The sequence below is a fragment of the Pogoniulus pusillus genome, chromosome Z (assembly GCF_015220805.1).
Source record: "Pogoniulus pusillus isolate bPogPus1 chromosome Z, bPogPus1.pri, whole genome shotgun sequence".
NCBI classification, from domain to species: Eukaryota; Metazoa; Chordata; class Aves; order Piciformes; family Lybiidae; genus Pogoniulus; species Pogoniulus pusillus.
The window spans coordinates 56017941-56040557 of NC_087309.1; the positions used below are offsets into that span (position 1 = coordinate 56017941).

Sequence of the window (22617 nt, forward strand, 5' to 3'; positions counted from 1 at the left end):
TCTCTTGAACTGAGGGGCCCAAAACTGGACACAGTACTCAAGGTGTGGCCTGACCAGTGTTGAGTACAGGGGAAGAATAACCTCCCTTGTCCTACTGACCACACTGTTCCTGATACAGGCCATCACATCCTTCACAATTACACTTTTAGTAACTGTTAAATTCCAAATTAGCCAAAGTTACTGCTTCACTGGAGTTCCATGAATTGCTAACAGCCATTCTTTTCTTTTTGGCTCCCAGTACAAATCAAAGTCAAACCACAAAATAAAAATCAAAACTGAAGAAGACAGTAAATATCAGTGCAGCTTTATTTAACTAGCTGTGCCTCAGCTAGAGTACAGTACAAAAACATTTGCTGAGATTCAAAACACAAGAGTTATGAACTAAGTCACCATTTTCCCAATAATTAATAGCACTTAGAAAAAAGAAAAGCATAATATAGCGATTGTAGTTTAAAATCAGATGCAATCAAGTGAGTGATGATTTACATACATACTAATGTAGAAAGCTTCACCTGGTCTTCAGATACTAATGGCCACTTCATTATGCTAAACAGTAATTTCATCTTTTACCCCTAGTTCATGAGTCAGTTGATAATCTTTGTGAATGTACCTCGCAATAAATGAAACTGGTTCTTTCCAATATCTCACACAACTACAGGACAATGTGAAGGAAAAAATACTTGATCAGGGAGCTGTTGTCCACAGAAGCTGTAGCGCAACAAAAATCTTCTTTCACACGCCCTGGAAGCTTCCCAGTACTAGCATGTTTTTACATGAAATGATGATGAGTGCACAAAATCTGCTTTCCAAGTGATTTGGCAATATTCATGAGATGAACGTAATATCAATCTGTACAACTTGCATTGATGTCATAGAATGGTTTCTATGTAGCATGGGAAAAAGTATGAAGTTTCTTCAGGTACAGAGAGTTCTTTGACTTAAAGAAAAAAAACAATACTAACTGCTACACTGCACTGAAGAAAAAAATGGAAGTATTAAGAAGAAACCAAAGGAGGTGGCTTCTTCTTGTTCAAAACTGGAAGACATTCTAAATCACTCACAGTCATTTATAAAATCCATTCTGTGGAAACAAAGTAACAGTAATCCAGAGATATTAGACATCTTCTTTAAAGATGACTGTTACTAGTAGTTTTCCTTATGGAAAGCAAATTGTACTTCAAGAAACAGTTAAATCTATCAGCGAAGTGCAATACTGTCATGTTACCAAAAGTCTCTCCAGAGGAGATACCAAAAATGAGCCAATTCTAATAAATTAGAAGATAACCTGAAATTTAGAGTCAATTAACTATAAAACATCCACTTAAAGGAGTAGAGACTTCCACACTCTTACATACAAGAGAGCAAGTCACACACTTAGATTCTGATACTGAAAGATCCCAGTGGGAACAAAATCACACCATAAATCAAACTTTCTCAAGTTCCAACAGCGAATAGACAGGCAAAAGGTTAGGTACTAAGTTTTCAAATTAAACATATTATTTGGAAAAGATAACCCAGATAAATAATTACCACATTGCATTATAATATACTTTTTTTCCCTGCGTTGTGTATTTCCCATATAGCTTTCAGTGACTTCATCCAGTGATAAAAGTAATGCTTACAGTTTTGCCACCTCTGCCCCCCCACCATGTAAACAAGCATCTTCCATAGGACGGTTAGGCCTGGTAGGCAGTAGTCCCTCAGATGTATGTGAAGTACAGTTACACTTTGTGTAACATCAAAGTAAGTTCAGGACGCTTGCCATCAATATTACGCTAATGTTACCTCCTCAAATACAGTTCTCATTACAAGAAATCCATTACTCAAGCTACTATTTCAGTGGGAGAACCACAAGCTGTATTCACGTTGACATGAAGTATCACTATATCCCCAAGACAGCAACAGTCAAAACTGCCAAAGAAACAATGTTTGTAAAAAAGGACTTCAAAATTCTATGAAGTCTCTGGCATCTTGTTAGAAAGTCTTGCCACAACAAGCACGCTGCATCAGAGAGACGACCCTCTCAAAGCTGCGTTTCTGTCAATACTAAAAGACAAAAAGGTCGTAAGTGGAGGACCAACCAGAAGAAAACGTCCAGTTAGGAAACCTCTCCACTAAGGCACTGAGTTGAGGCGACTTATGATCTTCCCCAAAAAAGTAATGTGCTGCTACGGCAAGGGAGACTACTCCATTGGGATGCTTCTCTGGGACCTGAAAATGAGAAAAGGGCACCACAGTCCTTACAATTGTTCACTGCTTTTAAACACAAGGTTAACCCAATAGATCTCCTTACTATCTATGCAACAACCTTCACCCTGAAGGTCTTTGTCCTCTGTCTTAAAACACTTCCTACCTTCAGACTCGTCAGTCTGATTGATTACAGATGAGTTCAGTATGAATTGAACCTGCAAGTAGGTACTGAGATCACCATGCCTCTGATGTCACACATCCTCTGACTTCAACATTTCTATCTGCACTGGTTTTGGTGACAAATCAAAACGTGGCCTCCAACACAGCATTTACTCTGATTCTACTGCTCTGACTCTTTAGAATGAAGTCTCCTCTGCCTAGCTTTGCTACTATCCATCTTGCAAAGCTTGTCACACTGCAGATTTCCATCTGCCTCCAGCAAGTACTCTCGAAGGATTACTTGATTAAGCATATAGAGTGCCTGGGACTTTCTGAACTTTCAAAGGTTCCTGTAATATTTACTCAAAGATTAAGAGACTTAAATCAGCAATAAAAATACACATCTCTGCAAAAAGTCCTTCACTGGCAAGTTAAGGAGCAGGGAGTAAGTGGATAAATCCCATAGGAACAGTAATGCTTGAAGCCTTGCTTCCAACTGAAAATAACATAAAAGATAGAAAAGAAAGCTTCTACAAATCCCTTTAAAAAGATTAGTAAATTTCCTTTTTATGCATTCTGTTTGCTTGGGTTTTTTTGCTGTTACAGGGAGTCCCTGGTGAGAAACTACTTGCAATAAGAACTCTGAAATAAGAATAATAAAGATGAAACTTCAAGAACCACGAGGTACAGATCAGAGAAATTCAAACTTCTGATCTCAGACTGTGGAGACAAGGAGAAGACTCTCCCTCTGGCTTTTTGGCAACTTACTAGAGCAAGCATCAAAAACACCTGTGAGCCGATACAGAGCAGTGACAGACAAATTAAAGAAGGGAACCTAGAATTAGGATCTGTCAAATAAAGCAATGCTTAACAAAGTTGTTATGGCATTTTCCACGCAGCAATGCACAAGTGATGGCACCAGGGCAGGCTAAGGGATAACTGGGTTTCCAGCAGCAGCATACTCACCCTCAGCTCTACCCAGAAGCGCCATGGTGTAGCCTGCAGCCCATGAGAGTAAAACACAAAGTAGTCTCCTCCTACGCTAGCAACCGGAGTGCCATCCCCAAGAGACCAGGTGGACAGAACTGACCCTTCACGTGGCCGCACATACAGAGACATGTGACTCGGACCTGCAGAGATAAGGATGTTTCCACGTGTATCAGTGGGTGGAGGTAGAACAACCTGTTTTCCTACAGACTAACATGTTATCTCTGTATTATTATCTGTGTCTTCTCAGCTGCTGCCATGCTGCCACTTGCTTGCACCCCTCACACACCTAGCAGGGTGGGAAAAATGTTAAAACCCTGTGGGCTGAGATAAGTAGAGTTTAATAGAACAATATAAAAAAAGAAAAAAAAAACAGCAATAGTATTAATAAAGTAATACATAAAACCAGTGATGCACAATGCAACCACTCACCACCTGGAACCTGCCACCTCCAGCTGCCCATACCTGCCCTTTGTTTGTCCCAGCCAACTCCCCTCTTATGTACTGACCACAACGTAAGAGCAGGGTATGGAATATCTCACTGACTGGCTTGGCTGATTATCTTGGCTGTGATGCCTTACTGCTTCCTGTGAAAATAAATCCTATCGTAGCTGAACCCAGGACAAACTGTCTTCATAGAACTGCAAAATGGTTTAGGTTGGACAAAAGTCTCAGTATCATCCTGTCCAACCATCAACCTAACACTGACAAGTCCATTACTAAACCACATGCCTAAGTACCACATCTACAGGTGTCGTGGTTTGGGAGTTTCCCCAGCCACTAGATTAACCAGACTAACACAGCCAGCTGGAAGTTTAGGAATGAAGCTGTATTTACAACATGCAGAAATATACAAGCATATATACACAGATATTTACAATTATACACAAGTTAAAAGTAATACAGAAATTCAAAATCCCTCCCAAACAGCCAGACTGCCCAAGAGGGCTCCCAACCAACCACCCCTCTTTCACCCACCTCACTCCCAACCTCAGAAATAACCAGATAAATCCCTATATAGCTGATGTGATAAATCTGCAGAGATCTTGGGTGGGATGTTGAAAGCTGACAAGGAGGTTAGAGGAAATGGTTAGATCAGGTTACACAGGTTCCATGCAGAGGAGTTAAAGCAAGACGCAGGCAGACAAGATCGACAGAGAAGAAGTGTGCAGTGAGAAGCGAGTGCTTTTTCTTATATTCTGACCTCTTATGTCTCTTAGCAGAACAAATGAGTGATAGAGGCATCAGTATTATTTTCTTCTCACAGCCAAGGATCTAATTTCTCTCATTAAAACATTCCAATTACCCTCAACCCGGCACAAGTCTTCTATGTATCTTCAGGCATGGTGACTCCCCCACTTCCCTGGGTGACCTGTTCAATGCTTAATAGCCCTTCAAGTTTTCCCTAATATCCAATATACATCTCCCCTGGCACAATTTGAGGCCATTTCCTCTTGTCCTACTGCTTGTTACGTGGGAGGAGAGACCAACACCCAACCCCTTCACAACCTTGTTTCAGGTAGTTGTAGAAAGCAGTAAGGTCTCCCCTCAGCCACCTTTTCCCCAGGCTAAACAATCCCACTTCCTTCAGATGCTCCTCACAAGACTTGTGCTCTAGACCTTCCACCAGCTATGCTGCCCTTTGTACACACCCCAGCACCCTAACATTTGTGTTGTAGAGAGGGGCCCAAAACTGAATACAGCATTTAAGGTGCAGCCTCAACAGTGCTGAATACAGGGGGACAATCACTTCCCTACTCCTGCTGACATAAGATGCACCTTATGCACTGTAGGCCTTCTTGGCCACCCGGGCACACTGCCAGCTCACATTCTGTTGACTGACCAGTACTTTTCACATCCTTCTCTGCTAGGCAGCTTCCCAGACACTCTCTCCCAAGCCTGTAACATTACTTGAGGTTGCTGTGACCCAAGTGCAGGACCTGGCACTTGGTCTTGTTGAACCTCAAACAACTGGCCATGGCCCATCAATCTAGCCTGCCCAGGTCCCACTGTAGCAACTTTCTTAAGATCAACAGTCCTGCTCATCTTGGTGTTACCTGCAAATTCACCAGGAGGGCACTCAACCCCTTCATCCAGATCACTGATACCAGTACTCAAACCTGAGCCTTGGGGAACACCACTTGTGACTGGCCACCAGTTGGATTTTAGTCCATTCACTAAGTCTCTTTGGGCCTCACAAACCAGTCTTTTTTTACTGAATGTATACATCTATCCAGGTCACAAGCAGCCAGTTTCTCCAAGAGGATGCTGTGGGAAACTGCTAAAGGCTTTGCTGAAGTCCAGGCAGACAACATGCACACACCTTTCCTCATTCACATCACCCTGCCACAGAAGAAGACCACATTAGTCAACTAGGACATGCCTTTCATGAACCTATGCTGACTGTTTGTCCTGTACATGCTGTATGATGGCATTCAAGGCAATCTGCTCCATAACTCTTCCAGGCACTGATGTCAGACTGACAGGCCTGTAGTTCCTCCTTCCAGCCCTTTGTGTAGTTGGCTGTCACATTTGCTAACTTCCAGTCAACTGGGACCTGCCCAGCTAGGCAAGACTGCTGGTAAAGGATGAAAAGTGGCCTGGTGAGCACTTTCACCAGCTCACCCAGTTCTTTTGGCTGGATCCCACCCAGCCCCATAGTTGTGTAGTAGACCATTTCCCATGGATTACTGCAGCTTCATTCTGCTCCCTGTCCCTGTCACACAGCCCAGGGGGCTGGCTACCCACAGAACAACTGGTCTTACTATAAAAGGCTAAGGCAAAGAAGGCATTCAGTACCTGAACCTTTTCCTCATCCTTAATTACTTTGTTTCCCCACACATGCAATAGAGGACTAAGGAGATTCTCCTCAGTCCTTTCTCCAATAATGTGTTTATAGAAACATTTTCAATCTGTCTTTTACAACAGCAGCCATATTAAGTTCTAGTTGGGCTTTAGTCCTTCTAATTCTCTCCCTGCATATATTCCCAACATCCTGTGGTCCACAAGGCCTCTTTCGTCTTCCCAAGGCCTTTTTTTATCATGAGCTCCAGCTAAAACTTTGTTTGACCAGGCCAGCCTCTTTCCCCACTAACTGGTCGAGTGGTACATGTGGATAGACAGCTTTCCTTATGGACTCCTTTGCCCTGCAGGATGACACCTCAAAGGACTCTCTCAACCGGTCTCCTAAATAGGCCAAACCCTCTGGGAGCCCAAGGTAGCAACTCTGATGACCAGCTTCCTCACTTCTCCAGGAGCTGAAAGCTTGGTGAAGTCAGTTTTGTGATCACTACGACCAAGACAGCATCCAGCCACTGCATTACCTGCTCACAAACAACAGGTCTACAGAAGAAGCTTCAATTATTTCTAGGCAGTGATGTAGGTGAGGTGATAATGTAGGAGACAGAGCTATAAAATGAACTTCAAGACTTGCTCTAAAAAGATCAAGGCTTACTGAAAATGGACAAGGTTATTAGTCCTCCAAATAACAACTACAACACAATACCCACAGCTTCTCGTGTTTCATGAAACTGGATTCACTCATTCTAATCTCACAAAGCTTACATTGTCTTGGTAACAGCACCAGAACCTGCAATACTGGAGTCAAAAGCTGATGTATTATGGGCAGAAATACAAATTACAAACCAGAAGATTAAGTCACTCACCAGTTACTTCAAAGCTTAACCTCATGGAGTTTGAGGACATCAGATCCTTCGCCAGAACTTTAAAGTGAATAGGTCTTCTTGGAATAACTTCTGGAGCAGGAAGATACCAGTTTTTCCTGTAATAGCAAACAAGGTTTTAACTTATTCTCAGTGCAACACTCAGAGGTACTAAACATGAGACACAAGAAGTGTGCTGCCACTAAATGAAATACTGAGAAGATACTGATTCCAGCAAAAGGCAGGTAAGTCTGCAGCTTGTGGCCAAACAAATTAGGGCACATTAACAGAAAAACAGTCACCAGTGTGCTCATTCATTACTGTGTTGTAGATCAAGGCAGATGAAGCTAGAGTAAGGAAGAGTATCTGCATCTTCAAACTGCTCTTCCTTTGCTTGTATGACTCTTGGGGTATGACAGTCAGGGCCACTAGTTTTCTTCTGTGCAGACCAGACACTCTAGATTTCCTTTGCTGTCAGCTGGGGGGAGGGGGAAAGAACGGAAGAGATACACATACTCCTACTGCCTTTTAGAAGGCCTCCTTCTGCACTGGTACTGACACCAATTTTCCACACATCAACTTCTACAACCCCTGCAGCAGGCCCAGCCATCTCTTGTAGAGATTATGGCAGAAGACACTGCAGCTGCACAGGAGTTTGTCTTCTGAAGTAGAATGTTTACGTCCCTTTAGACCAATAACAGCCTTAGGTTTTCATCCCTTATATACGTGAGATTGCATAAACGACCTATGTGCTTTGGCAGTAAGCACCCAAGTGAAGCAGTGTTCACACCAACCGGAACATGAAATGCACTGGCAGAATCCAAGGAAGACCACAGAAAGGAGCCTGCTCCTCACACGGAGTTCTAATGGTGTCATTGACTTCAGGTACATGGGGAGTTATATGAGATATTCCATTATAATCAAAACCATTTATCCATATACCAGAGTCACTTTTAACCAGATTTCCATCTAGATCATGAAATCTTCTGCTCGTGTGCTAGAAGAAGAAAAAAAAGATACACAGAAAGATGGTCAAGCCTGTGCAGCTCACAAATGTAGAAGTGATTCTGAAATATCCTCCACCTCAGTCCTTGAGGACTACTGCTTTTTCAGTACGCACTGAAGACATATCTGAGTATCTATCTATAAAATTAGATCAAATAAATTTATAACACAAACACCTACATCCAGAGGTTGACTGTGCCCAGAAATATTTGCTTATCTCACACAATGTTCACTTTTAAAAAAAAAATACTACTGCTTCCTCAACTTTCCCACTTAAAACCCTGCAGAAAAGAGCCCTGCTCTTCTGACACAGCTGAACTGAACACAGACATTGAACAAAGGAAATACTAACAATTGTTTCAAATCTAGGAATAAAGAGCTTTTAAAATAAGCAAGAAAGGGGAAAGGTTACTCTTTTGGGGGAAGGGGACATTTTCAGTCTGGAAGAAAAAATAAAACAATCTGTCTTGCAATCAAGAGAGGCAATACTGCAAGGTTTTGCTTACCTGGACAAAGACTCGCATAGGCTTTGGATTAGCAGCATCAGAACTGTAAGGAAAGAAGATTCCACTACAAACGAGAACCAGAGTGACTACAAACACAGCACTTAAAGTTACTAGCGTCGTTTTTGTACTTTTGACAAGGTAAATGAAGTTAATCTAGAGAATAAAAAGACAGCCCAGTTATAAAACTGCAAGACTTAAGTAAGACACTATTCATGTAACTCTAAACCAATCCAGTTATGAAGGTGAAATTACATTAGAAAGATACCACTGCAAGTACCACTTGACAGAAGGCACTTCTTTGTAATCTCAACATTTAAAACCAAGAAGAATTTGCTGGAGCTTTTAAAAAGCTTCCTGTTCTGTAAAACACCTGACAAACAAAGTCTATAACCTTCGTAGTGAGGGTAGCAAGAAAAAAAACCTGATTTTTTTTTAAGTGTAGCACATGTATTGTTCAGCCACATATTGCATTTTACATAAAACAAATGCCTGCTCAATCTCCAGCATTGTCTATTTTACACCAATCTTCACCACATCATCACAGAGCAGATATATTTTTTTTCAACTCCTGCTTTAGTGACTTTTCTTTGACTAACATTAAATCTTTGACACATTTCCTAAGACTTTCCTGTGTCATTTATGATGTTGTGAAACCATTGTTAACTTTTGAGTACTAATCTAGAAAAACACTGTTTCTACTTTAAACAACATTTACAAATTCTACTTACAAAATAGGATGACAGAATCACAGTGAAGACCACGATAAATCCTGCCAACACCACATCTGGTAGCATTTCTGAGCCACTTCGACCCATGATAGGCGTAAACATTTCAAATACAGTCCAACTAAGATACATCATATATAGATAGGGAACAAACATTCCCAGCATATACATCATGACAAACTTTACTGTGGCACCTATAGGGGACAGAAAAACATCAAAAGATCAAAAAAAGTAAAAGTTTAAAGCAAGATATACACAAAATGTCATTAATTTATCTGCATACTGCTGCATGGCCCAATAAACAATACTGGCCCTCATCCCTGACATATATATGGAAAGGGGATCTGATTTAGCATAGCCAGTACCAACATAAGTCCTACAAACCCACCAAAAATCTCTTCTTGTATTAAAAAAAACAAAACAAAACCCAACAACCAAATCCAAACAACTAAAATGTACAAAACACTGCTTATAATGGCTGTTAACAGTTTTTTACTGTCCATCAAAGCACAGATACTTATTAATAATTCCACGTAGTATTATTCTTTTCAGCCTGACACACAGGATGCTTGTTCTTCAGTGTATTTTTTTTCCAGAGCTTCTCCATTCCTTGAAACTGTCTTAGTTCAGCAACACCTTCTTGTCACCAAAACGTTACATGGTTACTCTGAGTATTCAAACTCCGGAGTTTCTTTTGCTTAGTAAGAGTTTAGGAGAAAACACTCAACATACAATAACAAAGGGATAAGTTACGAAATGCAGCCTCAAGCCCCTCAAAACTCACACCTTTTTGGCTGAATTCTCTATGGATCATCAGCTTAGCCAGTAAAGGAAATGCCACCCATAATGTACAAATAAACGCTGAACAAATGCCCATCCGAGTCAAGACAGCCAATGCTACCGACCAAATCATCAATGAGGCATCAAAAAATATCTCTCCCAGGTACTGGTTATTCATATTCTGTAAAATACAAAGCAAATGCACTCATTACTGGACATATTCCATGTATCACATCTCAAGAGCATATACAGAAAAATCCTTATGTCTTATATAAAATTGTCCTCCTTGACAAAACAGTTTTGACAATCACCATCTCCTTTTCTCTTTCCATTTAGAATTATCCATGACAGTATACTTCTTTTAATTTTTAAAACCTGCTCTGATAGCTTGAAAGGGAGGTTAATTACATGGTGCAGAGAGCAGAGAGGACTGCATAATGACAAGATAAGAAAACAGAAGTCCAATGGTTCAGGTACACAGACAAATAAGGCCTTTGTATAAAAATCATTGGTGTTTGTGAATGATATTAAAAAGTTATGTAGTATTTATGTGTGAAAATTATATGTCCCAAGATTCTAAACCTGGTTTTGAACAGCAGCTATTAACATACTTCTTATACAAGTACTGTAATTAGTGCACAAACATTACACTGGTGCCTTTATATGTCATGCCACAGCCGTCACTTCACAAGTCTGCTTTCCTAAATATATTATTTGTTTTGAAGAAAAGACATGCATGGGTCAGATAATACCAGGTATGTTTTGGGATAAGAAGGATGTGTAACCATAAGCCACATCGTTTAGTTTTGTGTTCTTTTACAGCTATATGGGCAGTGCCACATTGTCTGTAGTGCAAGAATCCTGCCTGCTTCAAGGACCGCTTGTGTGAAAAACAGCTATCAGAAAGCAGCCAGTTCTTTTCATGCTGAGGAGGAGAAAAAGAGGGGAAAAAAGGGATAGGGAGGAGGAAGAGTGGCAAAGGAAGAAACATGAGTTGCTAAACCCATTTCAAACCAAAACCCCTACTAACTTAAGCCAGTCACAAAAGACACACAGGTATTGGCTGTGACAGCTGAGTAAGAAGCTGGCTGCCAAAATCTCTATGTAACTCTAAGCACAACGAAAATCACAGATGCAGCACCAATCACACAGTGCACTGCAAGCTGTGTACAGCACACACAAAAAAAGAGAGATTCAGGATGCCGAGTTGGTTATCTGCTGATTAAACAACCATCAGGCAAAAAGCAGACCCAGAGCATGCAATGGCTGAACAGTTAGCCAAAGTATGCTTTCCTATCAGCTCTTTTGAAAGACTAGGAAATAGTAACATCACATCTGTTTTACTAATGGCCCATCTGTTACACAACGACATCATCACAGATATTGAAAACTATCAAAAAACCTAAGTTCTCCAGCAGTTGCTCTACTTTAACCACTGAAGTGATAGCAGGAAGGAAAGGTTCTCACATGAAAAGAAACAGCACCTTATGGTCTATTCTACTAAGCTTTTGCCTTTTTTTCTAAAGCTGTTCTTAAAAGAGGTTAGCAAGGAGAGAGGTGTAAGTCATGAAGCTCTTAACTATGATAGAATAGAGCAATACCTATGCTTAGATGAAGCAGTCTCTCTACCACATTTTAAGCAGTTTTGCTCAATACAGAAAATCTTTTTGTCTTTTTCATCAACTCAAAAATTAAGTCTTCCACGAATTAAACACAACATTATACTTTCACATTAGCAATGAAGTCAAGCTTACCTTGTAGAAGAATTTCTTGATTAGAGTATGCAAAAGAATGAGCTTAGCTGAAGCTGCTGTGCCATACAGAAACACAGAAACATAGAAATGTGTGTACCAAGAAAGAGACCGCCCAATGACAGAGATGAACGCTGCCACTGCAAGGACTGCCACTAGTGTGCACAGCCAACTTAGGAGAGTTAAGCCAAATGCAGTAAAGAATTTCTTCAAGTTGTCAACAGCTATAAAGAAGAAAGAAATTTATTCAGCAGTCATGCACCCTGATACCGACTATCATCAAGATTGTAATTACAATCACATTGTTTTAATGACCAAAAATTAAACTGCATGAGAAGTACACTCTGAAGATTTAAGTCACTTAGCCTATTTCTTTACAAATCTTTGTGTAGTCTTTCCTAATACAAGATTTATTCCTAGAGTATTAGCCTATTTTGCAGATTACCACATTCTCGACAGTAAGGGTTGTTTTCCTTGTAACTTTTTCTTACTCCAAAGATGTTTACTGGATTTTGAGGGGCATGGGATAATCACAGAATCAACCAGTCCAACCTATCCCCCAGCCCTATCCAGTCAACTAGACCATGGCACTAAGTGCCTCATCCAGGCTTTTCTTGAACACCTCCAGGGACGGTGACTCCACCACCTCCCTGGGCAGCCCATTCCAATGCCAATTACTCTCACTGGCAAGAACTTCCTCCTAACATCCAGCCTATACCTCCCCCAGCACAACTTGAGACTGTGTCCCCTTGTTCTATTGTTGGTTGCCTAGAAGAGGCCACCCCCCACCTGGCTACAAAGTCCCTTCAGGTAGTTGTGGACAGCAATGAGGTCACTCCTGAGCCTCCTCTTCTCCAGGCTAAACAACCCCAGCTCCTTCAGCTTCTCCTTATAATGGTGTGGTTTGGGTTTGAGGTGGGTTTTTTTTTCCAAACAAGCATCTACATCTACCTGAAAAGGTCAAGCTATAAGATACAATTTGCTTTACACTCTTTATTAAGCTTTGTTATCTTTTCCCCCATTTGTTGTTTTCTTATTTGCTTCTGCCTATGGGGTAGGTGCTGAAAAATAGGATCCTACCTGTGCTAACAGATCAAACAGCTTATATAGATACTAAGCAAAATTTTAACATTTTAAGCTTCACTAAAGGATAAGGGACACAATAACGAATCACAAATACTGTATCTCTAGGCATTATGTAGTCTTTTTTATCATAGTTATTCACAGCTAGGATTTAACACACAAAAACTCCTGTGGTAAGCTACACACCTCAAATTTATCTTCAAAGTTTATTTAAAAAAAGGTGTTGTAATCACCTGAACACTTCTTCATCTTGTTATTAAACTGTAATGCGATTGATTACATGGATTTTTGAAGAGCTACACTTACCTCTGGTTTTGGTCTGTAATACTTTCTTGCTTAAATAAAGAAAAGCAATTGCTGCAGTAATGTAGTTCATGATAGTGCCCACACGAGCAGGATAAGCCAGGACAAATAAACCAAATACATCAAAGAACACAACATTTCCATGTCGATACTCAAAAGACTTAGCCAGTTGATCTGATGTTGCTAGGTATTTTAGGACCGCTAGAATATTATCACCTATTAATAAAGCAGATACACAAGAGGTTGATGAAACAGTACACATCATTCTTTTAAATACAAGCATTCTTTAAAATAAGACTGTTTTGAAATATCCTCAAAAATGTGAATATGCAACTGGTGTTTTATGGTCCACATCGGTTATTTTCGTGAGTTTACCTATACAGCCGTTAATGAAGTAAGTATGAGCACTTCTATAAGTCTGATATTAAAGCATTTGACTTGAAGGCCAGCCCACAGAGGAGTCTGCCACTAGTAACTCCTCCATGTTTCACTGACTACAAATAATCTGTCTTTCTTGCCCTAGGTGACTGTAAAGTAGGAGACAAGGCTATACTCCTTTGTAGTCTTCAAGTCCCAACCACCTTTTCTCTTCCCATAGCAAAGGCAAAATAGATCTAATCAAGTGAGAACAATTGTTCTCAACTTCCCTTTGCTTTCACTTGATCTATACACGTTTATTGGTTGAAAGGTTTGTTGGTTTTTCTTCAAAATGTGATAAAACCCCCAGATGTTCTGCATAACCTACCATGACCAGTAAAACCACCTTCCCAACAGGAATTCAGAAGTGTTAATTCCTGTCCTGCAGCTGTGTTGGAGCAAGAAAGCATTCAGAACTCTTATATGCACTGGTCATCCACACTGGTTTTTGTATGAAATTAAAAACAGTCAAAATCCTGGAGGCATTTAGGATTATGATAGCTTTTCCTGGGAAACCAAAGGTTTCACTAGCATTTCCTCTACTACAGTCTGTCAAATAGCCTGCTTTCAGCACATCCTGGTAGTAGAAAACAAAACCCGTTCACACAGCCTGCATACTGCAGCACATGCCTGACGAGATCCATTCTATGAGAAAGACCTCTCTTGGTAAATCAGTCTTTACTCCATCAACCCCACCATAAGCTTCTCATAACGAAGGGAATTTACTGAAAAGGCACACAGAATGCTGAACAGTCACGTACAAATGGCTAGGTTACAACATTAATTAGACTCCACAGTTCATTTCAAACCAACATCACTAGATGTTGATAAAGTTTATCTTCCCAAGTTGACCAAATATATTTCATTTGTACTTTAAAGACACGCACACAGTTCATTCTATGTTCTTTAGAACGTGTTTAGCATGTTCAAAATAGTAAAACTATTACTTTCTTGCAATGGTAGTCCTTACAGCAAAGCAAAAAGCACTACTCGAGAAAAAATTACCCAATTCTTAAAATACTTACCTGCTCTCTGGATGGAATCTGTTAAAATTCTGTCTGATGTGTCATATTTTGTATGATAAATGTAACCATTTTCAATAAAAGCCAAATCTATTCCTACAGAGAGAGAAAAAGTATGTTTAAGATTGTGTAAATCTAACGTCTCAAAATAAACACATGATTGCCTCAGGTATTTTTCGTACAACGCATTTTCTGATGTACTTTGTAGCCAACTCACATCCCTGAAGATAAACAGCCTGCTAACTGGGATTGCATGTGCATTTAAAAAAGGACACTCTTAAAAATTAAAGAACATGAGAGTTCTTAATCATGTAAGCTTCAGAAAAGATGCTTAAGATGCTTTCCAAACTTTCACTAGTAAATCATCCACAGAGACCCATGCCAAGAAGTAATAAAAGGTTGTATTTTGGAACTACAGAAACTTCTTCTCAAAGTAACAGGTACCTTGTTTTTACTTCTGATTTGTAAACAGCTTTCCAAATAGCCAGTCTGAAAACTGCTAGAGTCCAAATCATTTGTTTAAATAAACAAAAAATATTTACCAAATATAAAAAGGGTTTCTGCAAAATGAGTTCAGTGTATCACACTCCTACCCCTCCCTCGGCTGCAGGAGTAAACTGCTGCTGTCCAGTAACAACCCTCACAATTTTGCAGAGGTTTAATACATAAACAAACCTCTATCCTACCAGTGAATGTACTATTAATTCCTGGAGGGGCTTTCTGATTTTTCAGAAAACCTTTATACCTCATAGTTTTGTTCTGGAATGTAGCAGTCTCCAAAAAAATCCACTCTTAACAACCTACAGGATAACCCAAATCCAAAAGCTCTTGCTCTGGTAAAAAAACAGTAACATTTGCTGCCAAACTGGAAGACAGAACAAATTTGAAAACCTTGTGGACGACTTAACTCCATATCTTCTGATAACACACCTGGAACATTGCCAAAATCCCTGTAGATCCGAAAGTCTGTATCTGCTGGGATGATGCCACTCTGGAATATTTCTTGCGCCACCACAGAGGCAAAGGGATGTTTGGCTGCAACTACATATGCTTGCACCAACCAAGGATTCTCAGGTCCTAACAAAATATGTGCAGAAAGTTCGTAAAAAACACCTTTTGACCACCTTCACAGCCACCAATATACAAAGCAAAAGAATTCCCTAATTTTAATACTGTTGTCGCAGAGGATATATACTTAGTGCATTTGTGCTGGCACAACGCACACTTGAGAGAAGTAGTTAACGTTCATAGAAAAAAAAAACAATGTCTTGAGTATTCAGTGGCAGAGTGGATAAGGACTCTCCCAAAAAAACAGCACTAATAAGTCATAACTTCAGCAGTTTCCAATTCATCACTATGTATCAAAACTGGTTTTTTTTTAGAGCAAAGTCTCTCCACTAAAGCACCTACTGCAACCAAACAATTAGGCAGTTCCAGCAGTAGAAGGAAGCCTGCAGTCTAGCTAGAAGTGAGCAGAAGTTCAACTACAGCCTGTTTCCTGAGATGCCAGTATCTCCCTGCAAAGGTTTCCTAAGAACTGCTGTGAAAGTCTAAAAAGCATGGGAAAGTATGAGTATGCAAGACATACAGAGATATCCAAATCTGTATTTCTCCTTATTGTATGGATGTAAAAGGGAAACTTCGGCAGTTCTGCCGCAGGCTTCCCATCTAGAAGGCAACCTCTGTAACAGTGTTTCAGCCTACACAAAACTAAAATGGAGAGAGCAACTTGCTGTACAGGGTTGGGAAAGAGGCATCGAGTTTCTCCTGTCTTTTGCTTACAAGTCACTTTCGATACTCCTTCAAGTCTACATTGTTTATTATCAGATTATCCTAGAGTAGAAAATGGACACAATGCAAGCTCATACCTGTTTGGAAAACAAGTTCTTTTCCTCCTACACCTGCTGCCTCCAGGTTAATAAAAGCTCTAATTGACTTTGCCCACTCATGTTGTGTAATGAAGCCATGACTAGCCTTGATGGGAAAACAACAACAAACATAGGTCAAATAAATATCCTCCAGACCAGTCTAAATGTTCTTTTCCACCACATATTATCATAATTCAAGACTGGACATGGCAGACAGATCACTTAACACAAACAACACAAATGCAGAAAATCCCAGGCTTCTAATTAATATGGACAATATTCTTAACCTATTTTTCCCTTCAAAATCAAATATGTTTTCCTCAAAATATTAAGACTAGCATTTAACTAATATTTCAACAGACTGAATACAATCCATATCTGCAGTTACTTCTTCCTCTGCCAGAATCTTAACACAGAGCTTTGATGTACATTTTATATATTCTGGTATATTCTCACCTGTAATATATTTTCTTCTGCACCATTAAATAAGAATATGACAGCATGCTGCAAGGGCTCTGGCGATTTGGAAAGTGTATTAAGTATTTCAAGCATCACTGCGCAGCTAACAGCATCATCACTAGCACCTTAAAATAATCATCAGAATAATATCATTTACAACAAACACACAACATTGCAAGAAATAAGCAAAGGATAAAAAAGTTTTATGCTGTCTCAGTCATTCAATCTAACTGAGGTACAGTTATACCAAGCTTTGGTGTATCTTCTGCTACTGCTTTGCACTCTTTGTTTATGCCAGTTAAAAGCAACAGCAGAAATAATATTCAGAAGCTGAGCAAGTGAAATAAAAAGCAAAGTACAAAGTGAAGTACTGCTGTTAAAGAACAGTAAACTAACTGGGTTTCCAGGCAAGCAAAGTAATCATTAGCTATTTTAAGAACAGCATTAATAGACAAGGACATAATTTTTACTTACAGCATACATAAATTTCAATTTATTTCCATTCAAGTCACCCTAAAGCATTCTACACTGATAAGAGTTCGCTCAAGCAAGTGGACAGAACCTCAGATAACATAAAATTGCAAAATAAAACAAATAAAACACAAACCCCCACATCTTTAAAATACTCTGCTATGATCAGATGCTTTCCACACCTTTCTTTCTTTGCATAAAACCCCTTTCTCGCTGAGCTCAGTAGTCTGCTCTCTTTGAGTTCCTCATACAACACTACTCTACACTCACCCTCACCTGCTCACACATGCTTCTATGCACTGCCACTTTAAAAATCTTGATTAAACATACATCTTTTACCCAAGGTCTCCTGGCACACCGTTTCCCTCACTTTGTTGCAAAGTAGCATCTCTCTACCCCATTCTAATCAGTGAGATTTGGGAAGAAACAGAGAAATTTAACTTAATTCCTCTAGACCAGGTTTGCATACACGATGTCAATGTGCGCTGAGATGACAACGAGCATGGTTAGGCCCTGGAACGCTATTTAGGGCAGACATCATTAGTTGTTAACTGTTACTCATACACATTAAAAAAACAGCACTTCCAAAGCTCCTAACATGGCAAAATTCAGATATATCTGCATATTCCTGATATAAACACAAACCTCAGCCTAAATTGTAGCCCTAATTATTGTATGGAAGTATTTCAGAATAAACAAATAAAGCCAAACTCTTTCTGATATACTGCTCTTCATCTGTTTCTTGGAAACTAATGTGTTGTTCGGCCAAAACCTTTCCAAAAAGCCACTCAAAATAGCATTTAAAGCCCTGGTTACATAGTTTCCTGCTTTAAAGAGTAGTCTACTCTTAGCCACACTAGAGTTCTTTTATCCAATTCATGTTGTGTTGAAAAACCACAGCACAGAAGCAATTACAGTTTTCATCAAGATTCATCATTTATCTGCCTTGCTGGGAAGCTTAAAAGAAAGTCAATTACCAATTTCAACATACATACAGATTCACATCTGATTAAAACAGGCACAGCCACAGACTACAGCACAAGCTTACAGATTCAGCACCATCCTCAGGTACTTCACACAGAGCAAAACTGATAGGGGGTTAAAACAGATTTATGGAATGCATCAGTAACTTGAGAAAACCACGTCATCAGCTACACCTGCAACAGTAATTTCATGAATGCTTCTGCTCTAAAGTTAATTAGAAATTAATCAAATATGCCAGATAAACTGAAAATCAACACCGTTAGAACTTATTCATGAATGCTGATTCTGTTCAATCCATTTTTAAAAATTAAAAAAAAATTATCTGCAAGCATGTAACTTGCAGAAATACAGGAGAATATAAACCAAAAGATTCTTGCTTAAGTTATGAGCAAGTTTCACACTAAGACAACGGAAGACAGAGCAGTTCTTCACTCCTGGCACAGAGAGCTAGACTGCTTTGTGATCACAGGCAAGCACGCAGACTCATTTCTAGCTTCTCCAAAAATCTACTATTTTTTGCCATTTATGTGCAAGGCTGGTAAAACATCTATTCGTTTGAGTGACTATAAAGACTTCAGAGTAATACAACCCTATGTTACAAACCATGAAAGTGGACACACATGGCACCAATTTAAAAACTTCCCAAAAATCACTGTATTATACTTGTAAAGTGTTCCTTGTAAGATTAGGCAGCCACGTTTAAAATATAAACACAGTAACTGGCATCTCTGCAATTCCTAAATCACAGAGTACATATATCCATCATACAGTTATCAAAATTAAACTGGAAAATAATCTTGTCTAGATACTATTGATGAGAAAGAGAACTTCTATATGCTATTTGTTGACATTAAAAAAAAAAAGAGTATGGCAAGCACTTTGTTTCTTTATTTAACACTCAATTGATTTCTTGATAATGAAAGACTGATTGCATGTGCTGAAAAACAGAAGGTTCAGCTGCTCCCCTCCCAAAAAAAAATGGGTACTGTGTAAGGTGTGAATAAACAGACTTCAGCAAAAGCTGTGCTGTTGGAGACTTGAAATCTATAGGTACTTTTCAACTGCAGTAACAGGCACAGACCTGCGTCTGTTACAACAGACATATTCACATGATTTTCAGTCCACTCCCTTCCTGGCACTGTTAAATATGCTAAAACCACCTATTGACAAAACAGATTATATTCTTGCTGCAATTATTTAACATGATTAAAATTATAAAAGTGCAGTGGAACAAGAACAAAGAGTACACAGCAGTGAAAGTAGCAGCAAGAGAAATGTATGCACTATGAAGGCAAGACCACCTTAATCTTTGACCCCAAGTTTTCTAAGGGATGTTCTAAATGTATAAAGAAAATGAAATCTGTCATAGTTTAAGGATATTACATGAAAAATTTGAGACAAAATGCAACACCAGCAAAGGGTGGGTAGGAACAGTTTCTGGTATGAAGCATAATGAGAAAGGAAAGCCAAGCTTACATTACAAGAATGCAAAGACCTGAATGGCTGGTGGAAGTAGCACATGAACTATACACGTAACCAGCAAATTACAAAAAATAGCAGCTCTAAGCAATCTTTCTAGAAACCTAAACGTAGTATTTGTAATTTTCTGCATTGCAGAAATTGAAAGCAAGATCTTGACTCCTGACAGGATCATCTAGTCTCTCTAAATACTGAATCTCATTGAAATCAGGCAGACTAGTCGACACATGTATCATTCTGGCACACGGCTTTTAAGGCTACCTGATGGGAGAAGACAGCAAGCCAAGCTCTGTGGCTCACATAATACAGAGAAAATCAGAATTAAGATGTGGACCTACCCGGGGTATTTGGTACGGAATCAAAGTGACAGTTGGATAATACTGCATGCTGAGCTCCATTTCGAGGTTCCAGCTTCACTACAACATTGGTTATGTTTGCATAGTAACTAGTAAAGCCTCCTAAAAAGTCAATGCTGAAGGAGCCTGTGGGCCTCTGTATATCTACAGATATCTTGTGAGCATGTGAGGTTTCTCTTTCTATTGCCTCAATTTGCTCTAAGAGGTAGTTAACTGCAAGAACTTCATTTTCTGGACTTCCAACTGTTCTGGGCCAAATTGCTGTTATGTTGTCAAGATATCCCCTGCAAGAGACAAATTACAAATTCAGCATGAACATGTTCAACATTTAGTATGCAAGTTATCTACAACAACATTAAAGATTCACAGCAAGCGTAAAAGATTAAAGCCAATTCAGCAGTAATTTTAGTAAAACTTTCAAAGACCATTATGACAATGGACAGATAGCATTGAATTTTACTTAAGATCTCCTCGTCCTACCTGTTACAAAGTTAAATTAAACCACTAGGTTTTTGGTTTGAACATGTCAATTCAAAAAGAAACAAAAGGGGGTACAGAGAAGCAAATGATTTTATCTTTAGCAAGGTTCCATATATGCATACATGCTCCTTTCTGAACATCAGAATAAGCAAACTCTTGACCAGATTTACACCAACTAAAAGTCTGGAAAGAAACTTTTCCAGACATTAAGTAGTTTATAATACCACAAGGAGGTATGTATGGAGGGTACATCGTTTGATCAGCTCAAAACAGCATATTTACGAGGCAGCCAATACGATGGCTGAAACCCTAACGATGCTTTAACTTATTTTCTACGAGTCCATGCGAAATCTGAGCTCCTGTTAGGTAAGGCTGCGAAAGACGTAAGCACTTCGCGAGGACCCTAAAAGCGCAGCTGATGGCAGAAGTCCTTCGCTGGCTCAGTGGGCCAGCAAGACTCCCCACCGCACACTCGCCGCACCACCAGCTGGGCGCTGACGAGTCGGCCCAGTCCGAGCGTCCGCTGGGAGGAACAACTGGGCTGCTAGAGCCGGCCTCCCGCCGGAGACCCAGGCGTAAAGCAAACAGCAAGTGCAGCTGCTGTCGCCCTCGGGGCAACCTTGAGTGGATTACGCCCCGAGACTGGAGTGAGACGGGAAGGTCTCATGGCTCCTCGGCACACCCGCAACGACTGGCGGGCGCGCCTCCGGGCAGAACGGGCAGAGCCGGCCCCGATCCGCCCTGCCCTGCCTGCTGTACCTGGCGCGAAGGGCGCTAAAGTCGTAGGGCCCGGCTACGGACGGCTGCCTCAGCAGCTGCCGGTGTGAGACGTGCACCAGCGCCCGCAGCCCCAGCAGGTACAGCAACAGCAGCGGCGCCCCCCACTCCTCGGGCAGCGGCAGAAGCTGCCGCCGCGGCCCGCCCTGCTTTTTCTCGCCCACGTCGCAGTTGCCGTCCTCCCGTGGCGACAGGTGGCGGCGGTCGCGGTCCCGGTGGCCGCCGGCAGCGCGGAGCCGCCACACCGCTGTCGCCGCGCTCCGCTCCATGGCCCGCGCGCTCAGAGCCAGCCACCGGCACAGCACTACGGTAACGGAGGAAGGTCAAAAAGCGTCTCGGCCCCCGGCACTGTTAGGCGCGGCGAGGCCACAGGACGGGGGCGGGGCTACGGCGAGTCACGTGGGAGCGGCCGAATGGCGCGGGCGCCCGCCCCGCGCGGCGGCGGGGCTCCGGGGCGGGTCTGCGCCCGGCGGCGAGGCTCCAGATCCGGTCTGCGCCGGGCGGCGAGGCTCCGGGGCGGGTCTGCGCCCGGCGGCGAGGCTCCGGATCCGGTCTGCGCCGGGCGGCGAGGCTCCGGGGCGGGTCTGCGCCCGGCGGCGAGGCTCCGGATCCGGTCTGCGCCCGGCGGCGAGACTCCGCAGCGGGTCTGCGCCCGGCGGCGGGGCTCCGGGGTGGGTCTGCGCCCGGCGGCGGAGCTCAGGATCCGGTCTGCGCCGGGCGGCGGGGCTCCGGGGCGGGTTTGCGCCGGGCGGCGAGGCTCCGGATCCGGTCTGCGCCCGGCGGCGGGGCTCCGGGGCGGGTCTGCGCCCGGCGGCGGGGCTCCGGATCCGGTCTGCGCCCGGCGGCGAGACTCCGCAGCGGGTCTGCGCCCGGCGGCGGGGCTCCGGGGTCTGCGCCTGGTGGGCGTTTGTGGCTCTGCCGAGCCAGGCCTGCGTCCAGATACGAGACCCCGGCGGCAGTTGTAAGTGGCGGCTGCTGGCCTGCTAGTGGTGGCGCCCGTTGTCCCGACACAGCGCCTGGGAGAGCAATGGCTTGAGCCAGCATGTGGCCGAGAATCGCACCGTTATGTGTGGGCAGCCTCGCCTCAGTCACAACAGCGCACGGGTCACGGCATTTTTGCTTTCGTTGTTGTTACGCTACAGTGAATGTGTAC

At 41.7% G+C, this 22617-nt stretch overlaps 1 protein-coding gene across 1 annotated transcript; it reads right to left on the bottom strand.

The window, feature by feature from the left end:
* Positions 1-287: 287 nt before the first annotated feature.
* Positions 288-21746, bottom strand: ERMP1 (endoplasmic reticulum metallopeptidase 1). The gene is made up of 15 exons (XM_064140407.1): positions 21447-21746; positions 20190-20491; positions 16915-17042; positions 16459-16564; positions 15521-15667; positions 14594-14686; positions 13155-13367; positions 11769-11989; positions 10021-10195; positions 9238-9428; positions 8510-8662; positions 7793-7995; positions 7002-7117; positions 3316-3479; positions 288-2211 (listed from the first exon to the last, which is right to left on the bottom strand). The coding sequence occupies exons 1-15, from the start codon at positions 21731-21733 to the stop codon at positions 2047-2049; spliced, it is 2664 nt and encodes an 887-aa protein (XP_063996477.1). The 5' UTR covers positions 21734-21746; the 3' UTR covers positions 288-2046.
* Between the last annotated feature and the right edge of the window lie 871 nt (positions 21747-22617).